An 18,821-nucleotide genomic window follows, 5' to 3' on the forward strand; every position below is an offset into this window, starting at 1 on the left:
CCCAAAAGTCCTTCTTTCTATGATTGCCAACACACCAAACCCAACCTTATCTTGAAGCCATCATCTCCAACTCCTTCATTTGGTTGTTTTAGAACAAACAAGGTAATTTGAGAACACAATAGTATATATGCAATATGAACCACACCACACTTCAAATGAAAAGTGTGCCCATTTCTTCATGGACAATGGTGCCATCACCTATGTTGCCTACACCATTACCATCTTCTCTTGGTAACACTTCCACTCACAATTCAAGCTTGTGTTATGCCTTTAAAGATGTGGATTTGAGCAAAAGAGGTATAAGACTTTTGTGTTCAGCAAGGAGGCAAATTAGATACCAAGATGAGGAAGAAGATAGAGATGAAGAGTATGGTCACAATGAGGAGATTACTAAGTTGGAGATTTATAGTCAGTCAGCAAAAGGAGAAGCACTCCTTGTGCATGCACTTTTGGACCAAGAGGAAGTAGAATTGCTTATCTTCAAGGTAATTTTTTCTCAAAATACATAAAAATATTTTTAAAAAAGTAAACATAACCTATCCATTATGCCAAATAATTAATAATAATTGATTTTACATAGTCTTAGTTGGACCCCAATATGCTAATAATGTGTATTTCCTAAGAGAAATTTGGTTGCAACACATTTCAGGGGTTCTCTTCATGCTTGAGCTACAGTACCTCCCCTGACCCAACAAGAAGTATTCTTCCAGCCAGGGCAGTGATAGTGTCCATAGATAGAGTGAAAGGACCTTTAGATCCTGCTAACATAGAGTATCTGCAAAAGGGTGTAACATGGGAAGAATTCAAGACAAAACTTCTCTCTAATTAAGTTTTCTTCTCTTAATAAAAAAAGAAGCATGTTATTTGTTCTAATTTTTCTTCAAACCAGATGAAATAACAGTTTTTTTTTTCATTTTTAATCATAAAAATGTCATTCTTTTGTTTTCTTCTGCTTGGAATAATTTTTTTTCTTTATTTTCTATCTAGCTATTTAAATTATGTTTTCCTCGTGCATTCAAAATAAATTTTTTATATTTTAAAAAATACTTTTTTGCAAAGCATTAAGAAACTTTTGAATCAGTATATTTCAGAATGAATAAAATTCATAATTCATGTGCTTTTTAATTATTCTAAGATCATTCTAAAAAATCTAACAATAAAAACTTTCATAATTAAAAGAAACATACATGCAGAGAATACAATGAGTAACATATAGTAAGAGGAAAGTGTGCCTTATACACTAGGGAGGGGCAAAAGAATTACGTGCTAGTGTGCAATTACTACTTATTGCAGCTATTATGCTTTTAGCTTTCCATATTATCGATAACAAAATTAGTAACAAATAGTGAAATAATTTATCTTGAAATTGAACCTATAACATTGGTTGTAATGAATGAGATGGATTATTTCCAAGCCACAGAATCAATATCATCCATAGCTTGCTTGTACAATTCAAGCCTTTTAGCTAGTTGTGATCTCTTTTCCATAAGTGCAGGGTCTTCATCCAACAAGGCCCCCAATTGATCCTTCTGCATACACACCACAAATTTTCTTTAACCTTCCAAAAGGAGCATTTCACTACAAAGCATTTGGGAGACCAGTAAAGTAAAGCATAACAGAAAACAGTAACTTTTGCAGATGTTAAATAATACATGAGATGGATTGGATGAGGTCGCAGAGGACATGTTTGACGTGGTGGAAGAGGCTGTTCTGGTTGAGGTTCAATCCACTGTCATGTTTGCTTTAAATATGCTTTGTTATGCTATCACAAATTTAATTCTCAATATCAACCTTCTTTTATTCCTCATTCATTTGTTCCATCTTGGTCCATCTATACCAAATCCTAGGTATTTTTCAACATTACAATGGCCTCTACAGTCTGTCCTTATCAAAATACTCAACCAATCACCACAAGCTATGATAACAAACCTATTTCTGGTTTGGCTGTAGATATGTTCCGCATATATTTATTATTTTGGGATGTTACAGATATAAGAAAATTTTCTGTAAATCAGACTACAATATTTATAATTTGCTCTATATATTTTAGTGATAGATAGGCTTGAAAGGCCAAGTGGTGTTGTTTAGGTTAATTTGGCCATCACAATAACACAAGATAACAGCTGAAGACACTTCACTTAATACTCTTAGATGTTAGTCCTTGAAGTACCTCGTCAAGATGTTTTTCCATTGCAGCTTAATGGAAGAAGAACTCATAAAAGTACGAGAAATTCATCATCATAATTTTCAGTTTAACAAAACAGGATTTGATGGAGTAAGAAAAATTTAACACTATAGCACAAGAAAAAAGCTTTAGTCAAGGATGACAGAAGTAGGTGAGGTTGAACAACATTACAAAAGAGGAAATTCAAAGTTGTAAATTACATGAAAGTCAAATGTCATTATTCTAATGATTGATGATTGATCATCACAAACAAGATCAATAAAACAAAAAGTTGAAATTAATTTTGTCAACTTTTAGACCATTGCCTTCGGAGTTGTCCCTATAAAAAACTGTGTAGAGTTCATCAAACATTTTTGTCATATTAGATTTGCGGTATCCAGCATTTGCAAAGCATTCTCCATTGGCATGCACAAACTTAAACCAATTTTTATGTTCGTTAAGATTCTGACACTGTTTAACATTTTTTTCACAGACATGACATGACTAACAGGTCTAATTAGTGATCTTGCAGAGGCCCAAAAATCAGAATAATTTACCATCATGTAAACCATGTGAAAAACAACTTAATGTAAAGAGGTAGAAATTGATCTATCTGCGAAAAAATGACAAAAAGATATGAACTTATACCTCCCTTTTCCCGACTTGAACATAAAATTGGTTTAGCAATGATCTCTTTGCCTCTCTAACTTGACAATGAACCACGGCTTTCGGTAGAGAATGTTTTAGTCCATCACAAACCATGTTGATATAACCATTAACATTTGACCCTGAAATAAGTGTCACAGAATCCTTTAACAACCATAAATCTGTTTCTTATAATTTTTTAGGGAAAAGATCAATGATTAAGATGAAATTCAGATATCTATAGATATTGTTGAAATAAAATCGAAAATAAATAATAACTAATACGACCTTTGTTGTTATTTAGTAAATTTACAGGGAAATACTTGTACTAATAGATGTATACTAACTCTTGATTAAACCCCATTTTATCTTGATTAAACCCCATTTTATTTCCACGAAACTGCAAGCATTGGTTATTGCATTTATACAAAATCCCGCTTTGCAAAATGTCATTCACTTGGTCCCTTTTGGTGCTAAAATGAGAATTTCATAAAGTTAAGGATTAAAGTAACCAGCACTTACAATATCCGGACTTGAATGAAGATTTATTCAATAGGTGTTTGTACTTACTGTTTGTAACACATTTCTACTCAGACTATATCTCCCAAACATCAATTCAACATCATCTAAATTCAAAAATCAAAGCCAGATCTAACACAATACTTAATGATTATCCAAACACCCTATTCTTAATTTTGTAGAACCAAGAATTAACATAAATGATACACAAGAATTAACAAGAAAAAGTGTGAAGTTCTAAAGTCTTAAGAAGTGGACTTCTAAGCAGTGAGAATGCATGCAAAGAATTATTTACCAATTTTACTGAGGTGACTATCTGTACTGTCCAAATTGGGATTAGGAGCACTCCGATTTGGGTTCTTTGGATCTGATTTTTTTTCTGGTTCAGGATGCATCTTCCGGAAAAATTCCACTGTTAGATAGCCAGACTCCATATCCACCAAGCGAATCACAGTCCTCCTACTTTCTTCTCGGAATCGATCCAAAGCCTCGTTTGCAGCAGCAGATATATCAGCTTGGAGGGTGGGAAACCTCTTCAATTCCTATATCAGCTATGACAGAATTACTATCAAGTGCAAAGATATGAGTTTTCAAGGGTATAGCCTAAGTTGTTGCTGGTTGCAGGGGTGGAGAAGAAGGATTTTTTTCTTAAGCCATGGATCACTAAGCTCTTGAAACCATATTCGAGTTCTTGAGAGAGAGTGGGAGACAAGAAAAGAGAAAAAAGAAGCTAACTTGTATTATTGAAAAATTGCTTACAAAATAATAGGTGTAAAGAGAAACATAGATGTAAAGAGCAGCTGATAAAGCAACTACAACAAATACTAACACTAACACTGAGCAAGCAACCCTTCACCCCAAAACTATAAGCAATCCCAAAGTCTAAACATACACTTAATACTAAAGATAAAATTGAAGATAAACAATCTCAATATTCTACAAGATTTTATTATGAAAAACTATTTCTTACATCTTTTTCTCCTCCAACATCCTGTTCCTTAACTCCAATTCCTCATTTCCTTGTTCCAACTCTTAATATTTGACAGTTAAACTAGAGCAGGAGGGAACACCAATATCTCCCCTACCACAAATAAATTAACTGTTGACTAATATCAAGTTCATCGCACTAGGATGCATTATTTGAAAATTGGAGTCTTCTGAACGAGATATATCAACTTAAAAAAGAACTATTCCTACCTCAGTTTCTGCAATTGACTTCCGTACAAGCTCCTTCAGAATTAGGTGGACCTGAAAGTAGGTATCAGGAATCAATTTGTAAGCAGAACAAACAGTGGTAAAAGATATTGAAGAAACACTTACGAGGCAATCTTTTACAGAATGAAACAACAAGAAGTAATGCAGGTAGTTAGTGAAACATAAAAGAGGTAACCCATTCTTCTGGACCAACTTTTTTTTCCTATTTGAATGCTAACAAACAGGAATAAGAAGTACAAAGAAAAAATATAGGTTAAACAATCAAAATGTGATGGACTTGAGGAAGGGTGCACATTTTCAAATCTATGGTTTTTGGAATTAAAGATAAAAGATTCTAGCTTCGAAATCGATGGATCATCTCAAAGAGGTTTAAAAAATAAAAAAGAAAATGTATGTTGGGTTTTTACAGTGTCGGGGGGTTTAAAGTAGCTATCACCCAGGTTTTGGTTGATAAGGTGGGACATATGAAAACTAAAGAAAGTTAATTAGGAATTCAGATCATAACGGATATCATATGCTGTTAAATGTTCCAATTATGCCATAGTTCACCTGTGACATTGCAAGACTTTAAACAATTCCTTTAAAAGCAGCATGTCCTTCACAGTACATGAACAAGTGTATTAAAACTTATAAATATCTGCCAAGTCATCACATTTAAACAGATCAAGGAATAAAGTCAAGAGGGTTACAGCATCCACAGAGGCTTCAGCTGGGCCTTTGAAATAGCCAATAGATCCCTCAATAAGTCTTCTGTAGCCTTGCTCTGGAGCAATTAGATGTGGCTGATAACCATCCGCTTCTGTAACTACCCTTTCAACATTCTTTACGGAAAGATGACGATTAAATGGGAGCTTTTTTAAAGCAGCTGGTAATTGGTTGTCAAAAACACCATATATCCGGTCCCCACCAGGACGGCTAGAATACCAGTTGGTTACTTAATCAAATATATTAATTCTCCAAAAATAAATTAAGACAATAAGGAAAATTACTTCAATAAATTGTGTTCATGACAAAAACGTGATTAAAATTGAACTCTTTTTCAATCTTTTAAACACTTGGTTTTTCTAGAGTGAATTATTAGAACTGATGCCCGAAGCGTACTTATGCGATTTTGTCCTCATTTTTTTGAAACAAAAAATAGGCAGCACTTACCCTCCATCCAGGTGTTCTTTAAATACTTTATCAAATGCTCGACACATCTGTAAAATTGTGTATAACTTTGCCTACACAAAAAGTAGTGCTAGTTAGTACGAGCAAAATCCAAGAAGTTTCAAACACAAGAAGATTGTTTTTAGCATTGATTGAACTTCTGACCCCTGAATCCACAGCTATTGGCCTGCCAATTCGGTCTAACTCTGCATTAAGCTCGTCAATGGCTTTATTTATTAAGGCAATGATACTGGGTATCTTCTGCCTAATAACATATTCCAAATGCTGCAGTGATAAATGCCAGTATAGGAAGGAAAGGGAAATTACTCACGATCACTTAAAATCAACATAACAAAATCATTAAGGAAAATTACGTGAAGAAAATATTATTGAAAATACTTGGGATAGAAGTCTGGCCAGATATTCTGCCCCCATTTTATGTGCCAAATGTCCATACTCGGGACTAGTCTCGAAATATTCACGCTCCTTCTTGCGAGCAACAATCATGTCAACGTTTTTATTAATATCAGCCTGTGAACGATTGACAATTCCAACCCAAGGATGCTGCAACCTGTATTGTCTTCCTTCGAGAACCTATAAGATTCGGTTCACATAAACACAACTTTTCATGAGGTTATAGACTCAGTCTTAGTGACAACATCAAAACTGAACATAATCATCATGTAGCTGTTACAGAATTATACCTCAACTGCATTAGTTCCTTTATCCATAAGATCAAGTTTTGTCAACACCCCAAATGTCCTTTCACCTGAAAAAGGAATAAAATAACTCAACCACATTAGCTCCTTTCTAAACGAGTCACGGCTAAAAAGGAAAGATAAAGAAATATATGATCATAGGAAACAGTATCAGCACTAAAAATTCCTTCAAATATAAAAGACATACCAGAAGGATCAACTTCCCTTGCAATTTTTATTGCATCTGAAGTGGCAATATCTTGATTTGCAGGAGAGATGGCCAATATAATGCAATTGGGCTGCACCATAAGAAAATTTGATTGCTCGTCATAGACATGTAGAAGTTAAATGATAAGATGTAATACATGTATTACGTTTGTAATTATTTTCTTTATTTTTATGCTATTTGGGTATGCTGAAAATGATTGATGTAGTGTGCCAACCTAGCTGGGATCATATGTTATATTGTGAAGTTTTTGCATACTCTACTTTTAATTAAAAAAAAGGATAAGATGTAATGAATTTGGAAGAGCATATTTATTGGTTCAGTATGCTTATTATAACTTACCAATTGCACAATATTATTATTGTTATTAAAATATTGGTACTTTGACATATAAGTCTTTTGAGAAGGTGGGCACCATAACTTGCAGAAGGATCAATGTCATGTGTCTTTAAGAAATTAAATGGGTTGGAGAAAAAGCAAAGGAGCTTGACACTACAAAATTTTAATTTGGCACAAAAGAAAGGGTTAGAAGAAAAAATTATGTGGGTAATTGTGGACAAGGAACAAAAAGAAGTGTGGTGGTGTGTAAAGGATTGGGGATAAAATTTTATCTTTAAAATTAATGGTTGCATTGGATATTGTCAATATCATTAATGCTTCATCACAACTACGACTGGAAGCACTTCTAAAAAAAATTGGGAAGACATGGAAAGGTCCATTCAAGGATTTCCACAAGACAAAAGTTCTCAAAGGTTGGGACCTAGATGAACATGCAGGTGTGAGACAAGACAGTTTACAAGAGCTCATAATGGTTTGTTTTTGAAGATCAAATTGAGGAAGGACAGCCTACTCTCATTCTTTATTTCTAATGACATGTCAATTTAGATTATGCACTTGTTGTAAGAAGTAGAAGGAACATTTAATCACTTGTTCTCAAGATTAGAAATTTATTATTTTAAGAAACTCTAAGAAGACCTCGCAAGGATTCCAAGAAGATTCAAGGAGAGAATCTTGTTACGCAACAGTCAAGGATTTTATTATTTATGTTTGTTTTGAAAGTCACAAGCAGAAAATCAAGAAGTTACAAATCCAAGAACAAGTGGTGAACATTTGAGTTTTGACCTTTAGAAAGGTAAATATTGGATGAAGATAATGAAAATTATAAATTTGTATAGTACTAGTCTTATTTGGGATGAGATGTTTGATAGTAAGGAAGGTTTCTAATGTAGTCTTAGGTGAATCAAAAGGTTTTGGAGCAAGAGATACACAATCTTAATGGTGGAAAGAAAATGTTGAAGAAAAGGTAAGAAACAAATCCACATCACTAGAGATAGAACCAATTTACAATATATAAGTGGGGACAATCCTCACCTTACAAGCCAGTTTTGTAAAGATGAGTTAGGCTTAAACTCACTTCTTAATAGGAATGTTTTAAGGCCTTATATAGATGTAATGTTGATATTTGGAAAAGGTATTAGAAGATAAAAACGAAAAAAGAAACTTGTGAGACACAATACAAAACTTTTAACAAGTTTTTCCAAGATCTTGGGACAATAATAGACATGTAAAACGGTAGTATTAGAAATCCAAGGGAATGAACAAAATCTTGCTTAATATTGAAGAATTCAAGACAAAGTTGTTGGTCTTCATGGTATTCTGATTGAAATTTGGAAATGTATATGAAAATAAGTTATCATTTGACACAATAATGTGATTTTTAGATCTAAGAAAATGTCAAAATAGAAGAGTTCTTTGGTTCCTACATATTTAGAATTGTGTAACCTTTAGAATAATAAATTTGCAAAGCATATTGAAATTAAGGAAAAGAAGATAGGGCATAATTTAAGAAAAAGTATAGGACTGCAGATAATTAATTTGGATTTGTGCTAGAAATGGTTCAACAAAAGGTGTTTATATTTATCTTCTATGGGAATTGATTATAAGGTATTGAAGTAACTAAAGAGAGTTACACATGGTTTTTATTGACTTGGAAAAATTGTATGATGAAGTTCCAAGAGAAACATTCTGGAAGGCAATGGATCACATCTTATATTTGGATTTTGCTCTTGATTAATTTTGTCTTGAATGTACTTCTAAGAACATACTGAGATTTTCTCTAAATGTATACTTTCTCTTACTGATGATGGAATTTAGATCGAGAAACCAAAAATAACTCCAAACTCCAGCTTTGGAGACAAACATTGGAGTCAAAAGGGTTTTTGCTTGAGTAATAACGAATATTGTGTATTGAAATTTTAGCAAGAAGCAAGGGTAAAATGACTTGGAGGTAAAAATTTGAGATTACGTAACACAAGTTTCTATATTTGAGAATTTAAGATCAATAATGATCGAAATAGGTGTTACCTAAAGGAAACTAGTTTAAAATGAAGAAATGCATTAGGGGTTATATGTGAGAACACAATACCTAATAAATTCAAAGGGAAGTTTTATCCTCTAACTATACTCATGGTGACGATGAATGTTGGAATTTAAAAAGAGAAAAAGTGAAAAAATGGAATGAAAAAAAAATGGGAATGTGGTGATGGATATGTGGTCACACATAAAAGGACAAGATACGAACTGATTGTATACAAGGAATTCTATATCAGCGTGACACCAATCTAGGAAAATATGACAAAATACGGATTAAAGTGATGGCCACTTTGAAAGAGATGATTGAAATAAAAACTGTTTCCAGTCAGGAACCACTATATAAGTTTTAATATTAGACATGGTACATGGTTCGTTCTTGGAAGGGAGTTCATATATAGTATATTGGCTTTAATTTCCTTCCTTTAATAGCCCTTATTTGACAAAGGTCATATTAGCGTGCTTGATTAGTTGTTTAATACAATTTGCAATCATATATGATTATTCATTTTATATTAGAAGTACAATTACCTTCTCAATATAAGAACGGACCATGTTCTCAATATCTTGAACAATAGTGTCTGATTGTCCCTCTACAAAAGAAGCACAAATTCTATTATTTTTTTAAAACATTAAGAAGAGTCCTCTAAAAATTACATCCAACTTGTTTAGAAATACTGGGAAATGAGGAAACTTTACCTACAGCAACTTTTGTCAACCCAGGAAGGTCGATGAGGGTTAAGTTCACAACTGCAGAGAAAGCCATGAAAAGTCATTATGCAACTGTAATTGAAGTGTCGCATATAAGTGAAGGTACAATTTGTTTCATGTTCTCAATTTGTTTCAACTATACAAAATTTAGCCTTACCTTTAAACCACATGTACTTTAATTAATTACCAAATAATACGTTCAATGAGAAGGGGTGATGGTAAAAGAAAACACATGACAACGTTACAAAGTTATTAAATCAGTTAAATTGCTTGTGCTGATATCAACAGGTGATGGAAATAAATACCATGGGGAGAATATATGCTCAGTTGAATTGGAACGTTTGAAATTGCCTTTGTCTTCCCAGTTATACGATCTGTTTCATCTGAAATTTCTTGTCTCACAGCAGCTGCATACGACAAAAGAGGAAAATTTCTACAGTTAAGAGCTTTACTGTTATTGTCATCTATAATTTCAATTAATAAATGATGAAACAAAGCTTAAACCTCAATAATGTAATGTTCAAGAGTTAACCTTTAGTCTTTCATGGAAAACACATTTCTATTCTGAAACCAAAGGAACATTAACTTGTAGGATTTAAGTATTGCAAATACCTTCTAAATAATATATTTTCTATTGATATTGGCTTAGTAAACAAGTGTGTTTGATGCACCTATCTATGAAGACATTCTGATGCAAACCATTTGATGCACCTATACATATGATGCCAACTAGAAACATTTATCTTCTTATAAACGGTCTACGCTTTAACGTATTAGAGATGTGATTCACGAAGTTAACTATAATTGCTGCACCTTGTATAAAACACATTGATGTTGGTTGGTTGATTCGTGTAAGCAAGTTTTCATCATAAGTTTGAGAGAATAACAATTGAGTTGTAATCTCTGAATCTGTAACTCAGATATAAACTTGTTTCATAATAAATTACTAGTGAACGTAAATTAGAGTTTGCTATGCTAATACTCTAATTGAACTACTATAATTTCTTGTGTGATGTATTACTTCCTTCTTCTTCTGTTAGTTTTGGTGTTTGTTGTTTGCAACGTTCTTGTATTTATCTTACAAGTCAACTTGGTTTAAATCTACAATATTTGCTGCCTTGCATTACATTTACGTAAATTAACAAAATTACTTATGTTCCTTTTTCTTGTATTAATATTCATTTCCTTTTCTTCTTTTGCTGCTAGGCTAAAGAAGACAGATTATAAGGGTCTTCCTACCGTGAAGGGGTGCCAAGCATAGAGGAGGTCCTGGTGTTAGTTATGTAGTTAGGGAGTTTGGTAACCAAAATCATTGGAGGCATTGCGTTATCCTTCTAGCCACTGTACAACGAAAATCATTTTCTCGTAGTCAGGGCCCTATGCTCTGTTGGAAGTTTACTTTTTTTCCGGAACTACAATGACTTACAACATCAGAACCCCTAAGCTATGCATTTACTTCTAGACAAATTTCTGCCAACTGAGATAGGATACTTTAGTTTATGACTCGTTCTCCTAGTCAAAACTGTTGTAAATAGTAGATTGAGTTAAAAAAAATATTCTCAATATTTCTATAGTAATAGGCTAAACCAAAAGAAAGAGGCTAAACCTCTATTTAGTGACTTGTTCTGTTTTCTAATACATTTGTTGGACCACATAGTGTAGCATTTTCTAGGGGGATTTATTTAACATATGTTGTACACAATAGGGTTTTGAATTCTGTTATGGACTCTCTTTGGTGTTCTATTCATGGATGGCAAGCAAACCTGATTATTACAAAGAAATCTCTCTAGTTGAACCCTATCCAAGAGTTATTATTTATCATTCTATCCAGAGAGAAGTCCAGTTTGTAATGAATTTGTTAGTTAAAATGTGGCAATTAAGACAATCCATTAATTGAAAATTTAAAATGAAATTAATTGTTACTACAATTGTGTTAGCCATGCTTAACAAAGGACGTATAACATAAAATATAGCATCAAACTCATGCCAGAAATGGCCCTGAAAGTCTACGTCTCATCTACAACCACAGCCTTTCTATAAGGAAGATAAATAATTCTGTATTATTAATTCAATTTAATGATAGTTATTTTTCAAGAAAAACTAATACAATTGCAAATTATATGTAAATCAGATGGATTTCTGTATCGTGGCAACAAATTTTGCAGCTCATGATTAAATCTATCACTCTCTAAATGACGGACTATGATCCACTAAGCTCAAATAAGTATAACTCTTCAGCCCATGATACCATATATTCACCAAAAAATTGAGATTAGACAAATAGCATTGAATCAATAGAAGACTATGCAATACAAGTGGCTTTACATGATGTGAGCTCATCATTAGTTAGTGCAAATCTTACTGAAGTAGGAAAGAAATGTTCATAGTCAGAAACATCATTACCAAAGTCAGAGAATCTCTTCCTTGATTGATGAAGAAACTCAGCATATTCCTGTTTCCCCTCTTCTGTCTTGTGAAGTTGCAGCACTAGTGGCCTCCGTGTGACAATACCTAATAATGAATAATAATGTTATAAAGGCGTTAAGATGAATAAAAATAACCACTCTTTACAGCCATCAATGGAATAATGACCAATGATTGTTTCAAATGAAAGCAAAAGGACCATGGCCAATAACTAGCTATTAATCAGAATTTCTAAAAGAAATATATATTTCCCGGGTTATTAGACAAGGCATGAAAAACTAAATAAACATTATTTCCAAAGTTTTGCAACTTTTCTGATCCAATAAACCATAAAAAATTAGTGTCCCTGTCTGCTTTTAAAACAAAACAAAAAAAACTCTTAAAATTGAAAGAACTCGTTCAAATAACAACAGTTCAAAAGAAATCTCTAACTTTATTACAACTTTATTACAAGAGTGAGGTTACTATCCTCCTCGAAAGTATTAAATAAAAAAGTAAATCGTGTTTAATGTCTCAGTAAAACACAAACAATACTTGACAAAAAAAATGTGAAAAGATGATTGAATTCCAATTCCTCACAAGACAGCTCCTTGTGCAAGTAAATGGCAGCAACAAACTATATAATAACCACCTTTATCTTCATTTAAAATTGATTAGAAACACAAATTAATATCTCCTTCACTCCTATTTAACTATCCCTACGTAGTCATAACTTTATATTTTTCCAGTAATAAAATTATATTATAGAACTAGTATTAATATATTTTTATATTAAGAAATAAATTTAATTCTAACTCAATCTTTGACCAACAAACTCTCATTAAAATAAATTTATTTTATAGAATCGGCTATAAATTTAGATTTATTCATACTTATATATTTTAATCTCTAGTTGATATAAGATTTTCAAAGAAAATACTAACTAGATCAAACCTTAATCCCACAGAGTTATTCTAAAAAATGTTTAATCCATATCGAAAAATTTATATCCAAAATAATATAACCATAATTCAAACATGAATAACATGGTTAAAAAACACTAATAAATATTACTTGTGTGAGCTTGGAGGTTACTCTTCCCATGAGAAGGATCTAATGTTTCCTATATTTTCAGGACATTAAATATATTCATCTTCTTGACATATTTTCTTTGTAAAAACAAAATTTATCAAGAAAAAAAGAGTGCAAATTAAGTAACACTGTAAGTGAAGATTACCAGATCCACGTGGCAGAAAATCCCTTCCCACAACACTTTCCAACACTGATGATTTCCCTGAACTCTGGTTAGATTCCAAAATCACAATCAACCAATCACAATATTCAACAAACACAATGAATTGATTAAAAAAAGAAGAAAATGTCACAATCGAAGAGAAGCGCGCGTAACCTATCGCACCTGTCCTCCAACCACCGCGACGGTCGGAAGCGCCTCCCACAGGGACATCCCCTCGCCGCCGTGGTCGCCGAGCACCGTGCAAGCGCGTTGGATCTTGTTGATGAGACCGATCAAGCTCGTCATGGTCGCCATTTTGTCGAACAACGACTAATGCCAGAAACCGATCCCAGAAAACGGTTATATGGTGAGACTCAGTTGGGAATGCGAATGGTCACCTTTTCGCAGATTTCTTTCGTGTGTGTGTTTTTTGTTTGCATGAGGAAATGCAGCAACCAATGAGAATGCAGCAACCAACAGTTATATTGTTTGTTTGGGTTTTAAATAAAGATGATGTGGAATAGAAAGAACGTGACAGGATGCATGGTCTTATTTTATTTCATTCTTTGGATTCCATAAAAAAAATAAAAAATGTACACTCCATAAATCAATAAAATAATATTTTAATTATATTTATTTTATTTTTTTATTTTAGATAATATTATATTATTATAATGTGATGTTGAGTATATGTTTTTATTATGTATGGATGAAAAAAAAATTCCTACATCAAAAGCAATCAATCTCTTACGGTGTTAATTTAATCATATATTCTAATTATGTTTAACTATGGGAAAAAGAAACTTTATACATATCTATATTTTAAAAAATAAAATACAAGTGAGATAGAGGCAATTAAATAATAGTAAATTTTAAAATGAAAATATGGTTTTTTTCTTGATTAACATAATATTTTAATATTCAAAATAATCATTCATATATAAATACATATTGCTGTTTTTCCAAAAAAAATAATGTAATATACAAGGAGTTTGTTAAAACCATTAAATAATTTTTAAAAATATATTCAATGAAATAAAAAAGGCAAGTACATGTACGAGTACTCTAATTATAAATGTTAATTGTTACATGTTAGTTGTTACATGTTAGTTGATACCGTTTAGTTGTTACCTGCTAGTTACCGGTTAGTTGTTACCTGCTAGTTACTTGATATTACATGTTACATGAAATATGTTACATGTTACCTCCTACCTAGTACCTATTACCTGTTACTTGCTACCTCTTACTTGTTATATCTTACCTGCTACATACTATCTATTACCTGCTACATGTTATCTATTATCCGTTACATGTTACCTCTCACCTGTTACATGTTATTTACTACCTGCTACCTCCTATATCTTACCTGATACATGTTACTTGCTATATCTTACCTGATATATGTTACCTGCTACCTGCTACCTGCTACTTGCTACCTGCTACATGTTACCGGCTACCGGCTACCGGCTACATGTTATCGGCTACCTGCTACCTGTTACCTGTTACAGGTTACCTGTTACATGTTACATGCTACATGCTACATGCTACATGCTACATGCTACATGCTACATGCTACCTGCTACCTGCTACCTGCTACCTGCTACCTGCTACCTCTTACATGCTACCTCTTACATGCTACCTCTTACATGCTACCTGCTACCTGCTACCTGCTACCTCTTACATGTTACCTCTTACATGCTACTTGCTACCTGCTACCTGTTACCTGTTACATGTGACCTGTGACCTGTGACCTGTGACCTGTGACCTGCTACCTGTGACCTGCTACCTGCTACGTTCTACCTTCTACCTGCTACCTTCTACCTTCTACCTGTTACATGCTACCTTCTACCTGCTACATGTTACATGCTACCTATATCTTACCTGTTACCTGTTACCTGTTACCTGTTACGTGTTACGTGTTACGTGTTACCTGTTACCTGTTACCTGTTACCTGCTACCTGCTACCTGCTACCTGCTACCTGCTACCTGCTACCTGCTACCTGCTACCTGCTACCTGCTACCTGCTACCTGCTACCTGCTACCTGCTACCTGCTACCTGCTACCTGCTACATGCTACATGCTACATGCTACATGCTACATGCTACCTGCTACATGCTACATGCTACCTGCTACCTGCTACCTGCTACATCTTACCTGTTACCTGTTACCTGCTACCTGCTACGTACGTGTTACCTGCTACCTGCTACCTGTTACCTGTTACCTGTTACCTGTTACCTGTTACCTGTTACCTGTTACCTGTTACCTGTTACCTGTTACCTGCTACCTGCTACCTCTTACCTGTACCTCTTACCTGCTACTGATACCTCTTACCTGCTACCTGCTACCTGCTACCTGCTACATGCTACATGCTACCTGCTACATCTTACCTGTTACCTGTTACCTGCTACCTGCTACGTACTGTTACCTGCTACCTGCTACCTGTTACCTGTTACCTGTTACCTGTTACCTGTTACCTGCTAGCTACATGTTACATGTTACCTCCTACCTGCTACACTCTTACCTAGTACCTCTTACCTGCTACTTGATACCTCTTACCTGCTACCTGCTACCTGCTACCTGCTACCTGCTACATGCTACATGCTACATGCTACATGCTACCTGCTACCTGCTACCTGCTACCTGCTACCTGCTACCTGCTACTGCTACCTGCTACCTGCTACCTGCTACCTGCTACCTGCTACCTGCTACCTGCTACCTGCTACCTGCTACGCTACCTGCTACCTGCTACCTGCTACCTGCTACCTGCTACCTGCTACCTGCTACCTGCTACCTGCTACCTGCTACCTGCTACCTGCTACCTGCTACCTGCTACCTGCTACCTGCTACCTGCTACCTGCTACCTGCTACCTGCTACCTGCTACCTGCTACCCTGCTACCTGCTACATGCTACATGCTACATGTTACATGTTACATGTTACCTCCTACCTGCTACCTCTTACCTAGTACCTTTTACCTGCTACTTGATACCTCTTACCTGCTACTTGATACCTCTTACTTACTATATCTTACCTGATATCAGTTAGCAGTTATTTGCTACCTGCTACCTACTATCTGTTATATGCTACAATCTACATGTTACTTGCTACATGCTACCTGCCTGCTACATGCGACTTGCGACATGCTACTTGCTACTTGTTACATGTTACATGTTACATGTTACATGCTACATGTTACATCCTACCTGCTACCTCTTACCAAGTACCTCTTAACTGCTACTTGCTACCTCTTACCAAGTACTTCTTAACTGCTACTTGCTACCTCTTACTTGCTATATCTTATTTGCAATATGCTATACTTGTTACCTATTACATGCTACATGCTATGTGCTACATGCTACGTGCTACATGATACATGATACATGCTACCTGCTACCTGCTACCTGCTACCTGCTACCTGCTACCTGCTACCTGCTACCTGCTACCTGCTACCTGCTACCTGCTACCTGCTACCTGCTACCTGCTACCTGCTACCTGCTACCTGCTACCTGCTACCTGCTACCTGCTACCTGCTACATGCTACCTACTACATTTTACCTGCTACTTGCTACTTGCTACCTCTTACCTGTTACTTGCTATATCTTACCTGCTACATGCTATTTATGCTATTTATTACCTGTTACTTGTTACCTGCTACCTAGTACCTCTTACCTGCTACTTGCTACCTCTTACTTGTTATATCTTACCTGATACCAGTTACATGTTACCTGCTACAATCTACATGTTACCTACTACATGTTACATGCTACCTATTACTTGTGACATGCGACATGCTACTTGCTAACTGTTACATGTCACATGTTACCTCCTACCTGCTACCTCTTACCTATTACCTCTTACCTAGTACCTCTTACCTAGTACCTCTTACCTGCTACCTCTTACCTAGTACCTCTTACCTGCTACTTGTTACATCTTACCTGTTACATGGTATCTATTATCGATTACTTGTTACCTGTTACCTATTACTTGTTACCTGCTATCTGCTACCTCTTACCCAATACCTAATACCGCTTACCTGCTACTTCGTACCTCTTAATTGTTACATCTTACCTGCTACATTTTATCTTTTACATCTTACTTGTTACATCTAACCTATTACTTCTTACCTGCTAGTTGTTACCTGTTATCTGTTAGCTATTACCTGTTACTTGCTATCTGTTACCTGCTACCTCTTACGTGGTACCTCTTATTTGGTATCTCTTACCTGGTACCCCTTACCTGCTACATTTTACTTATTACATCTAACCTACTACATCTTACTTGTTACTTATTACCTGCTAGTTGCTACCTGTTACCTCTTACCTAGTACCTCTTACTTGCTACATCTTACCTGCTACATTTTACCTGTTACATCTAACTTGTTACTTGTTACCTGCTAGTTGTTACATACTACCTGATACATGTTGCCTACTACCTATTACTTATTACTTATTGTCTATTACTTGTTACCTGCTACCTATTTCCTGTTAGTTGTTATCTGTTAACTATTACATGTTACCTACTATTTGCTACTTGTTACTTCCTACCTGTTACTTGTTACCTAATGCTACCTCTTACGTGGTACCTCTTACTTGGTATCTCTTACCTGATACCTCTTACCTACTACATTTTGTTTATTACACCCAACCTGCTACATCTTACCTACTACATTTTGCTTATTACATCTTACCTGAGATCTCTTACATGTTACCTTTTACCTTTTACTTTCTACCTGTTACCAGATACATGCTACCTCTTACCTATTACATCTAACCTGCTACATTTAATTTGTTACATCTTACCTCTTACCTGCTGCTACGTCTTACATGTTACCTTTTACTTACTACCTTCTACCTGCTACTTCTCTTACTTGTTACTTGCTATGTGTTATCTTGTTTACCTACTATTATTATTATTATTATTATTATTATTATTATTATATGTATATTATTATACGTAGTGTATTTATATCTTTTAAATGTCAAATATTACTAAGAAAAAATAAGATAAAAACATTTTCTCTCATCAACTATGTGTTTTAACATACAATTTTAATAGTTTACAGTACAAAATATATCAAACAAATTCAAATTTACAACACAATGAACATAATTATATTAAAGCAATTACGTCGTCTATTTCATTTTCAAGATTTGTAAATCACTAATTTTGATTTGTTACTAATATAAAACTAAAAAAAAATATATATATATATATAATAATAAAAAGTAAAAGAAAAAAAAAAGATGAGAATGAGTAAGAAACCCTAAGAATATATCTATTTTCTAATCTCTTTCCTCTTATATGCAAGAATGTGGTATTCAGAACACATTCATCCTCCCGTCGACGCCTACATCAACAATGACATCAAGATAACTTTGTACGTGTGCAAAGATCTGAATGCTTTGTATTCAAATAACAATTTAGGATATTTTGTTTCTCTATCTTCTTCATTTCTCAACTCCACTTGTTATACGAAAATGAAAAGGAA

General features: G+C 34.2%; 2 protein-coding genes across 6 annotated transcripts; one reads left to right on the top strand and one right to left on the bottom strand.

Moving 5' to 3' along the window:
* Positions 1-63: 63 nt before the first annotated feature.
* LOC137806160 (uncharacterized) lies at positions 64-920 on the top strand. Its single transcript, XM_068606143.1, has 2 exons — positions 64-485; positions 650-920. Exons 1-2 carry the CDS (start codon positions 135-137, stop codon positions 827-829), a joined length of 531 nt encoding a protein of 176 aa, XP_068462244.1. The 5' UTR covers positions 64-134; the 3' UTR covers positions 830-920.
* Positions 921-1,149: 229 nt separating this feature from the next.
* LOC137806157 (phragmoplastin DRP1C-like) lies at positions 1,150-13,771 on the bottom strand. Of its 5 annotated transcripts, none has more exons than XR_011080312.1 (17): positions 13,518-13,770; positions 13,338-13,401; positions 12,101-12,208; positions 10,003-10,104; positions 9,686-9,736; positions 9,518-9,579; positions 6,599-6,689; positions 6,397-6,461; positions 6,092-6,286; positions 5,858-5,977; positions 5,696-5,766; positions 5,233-5,458; positions 4,526-4,576; positions 4,299-4,409; positions 3,624-3,870; positions 2,813-2,952; positions 1,150-1,529 (listed from the first exon to the last, which is right to left on the bottom strand). XR_011080312.1 is itself a non-coding variant. In XM_068606135.1 (16 exons), exons 1-16 carry the CDS (start codon positions 13,647-13,649, stop codon positions 1,404-1,406), a joined length of 1,851 nt encoding a protein of 616 aa, XP_068462236.1. In that variant the 5' UTR covers positions 13,650-13,758; the 3' UTR covers positions 1,150-1,403. The 5 variants fall into 5 exon arrangements, 3 of the variants coding, with proteins under 3 accessions (XP_068462236.1, XP_068462238.1, XP_068462237.1); XR_011080313.1 differs by having other exon boundaries at positions 4,299-4,427; XM_068606135.1 differs by lacking the exon at positions 4,299-4,409 and having other exon boundaries at positions 13,518-13,758.
* Between the last annotated feature and the right edge of the window lie 5,050 nt (positions 13,772-18,821).

The sequence above is a fragment of the Phaseolus vulgaris genome, chromosome 3, assembly GCF_000499845.2.
Source record: "Phaseolus vulgaris cultivar G19833 chromosome 3, P. vulgaris v2.0, whole genome shotgun sequence".
NCBI classification, from domain to species: Eukaryota; Viridiplantae; Streptophyta; class Magnoliopsida; order Fabales; family Fabaceae; genus Phaseolus; species Phaseolus vulgaris.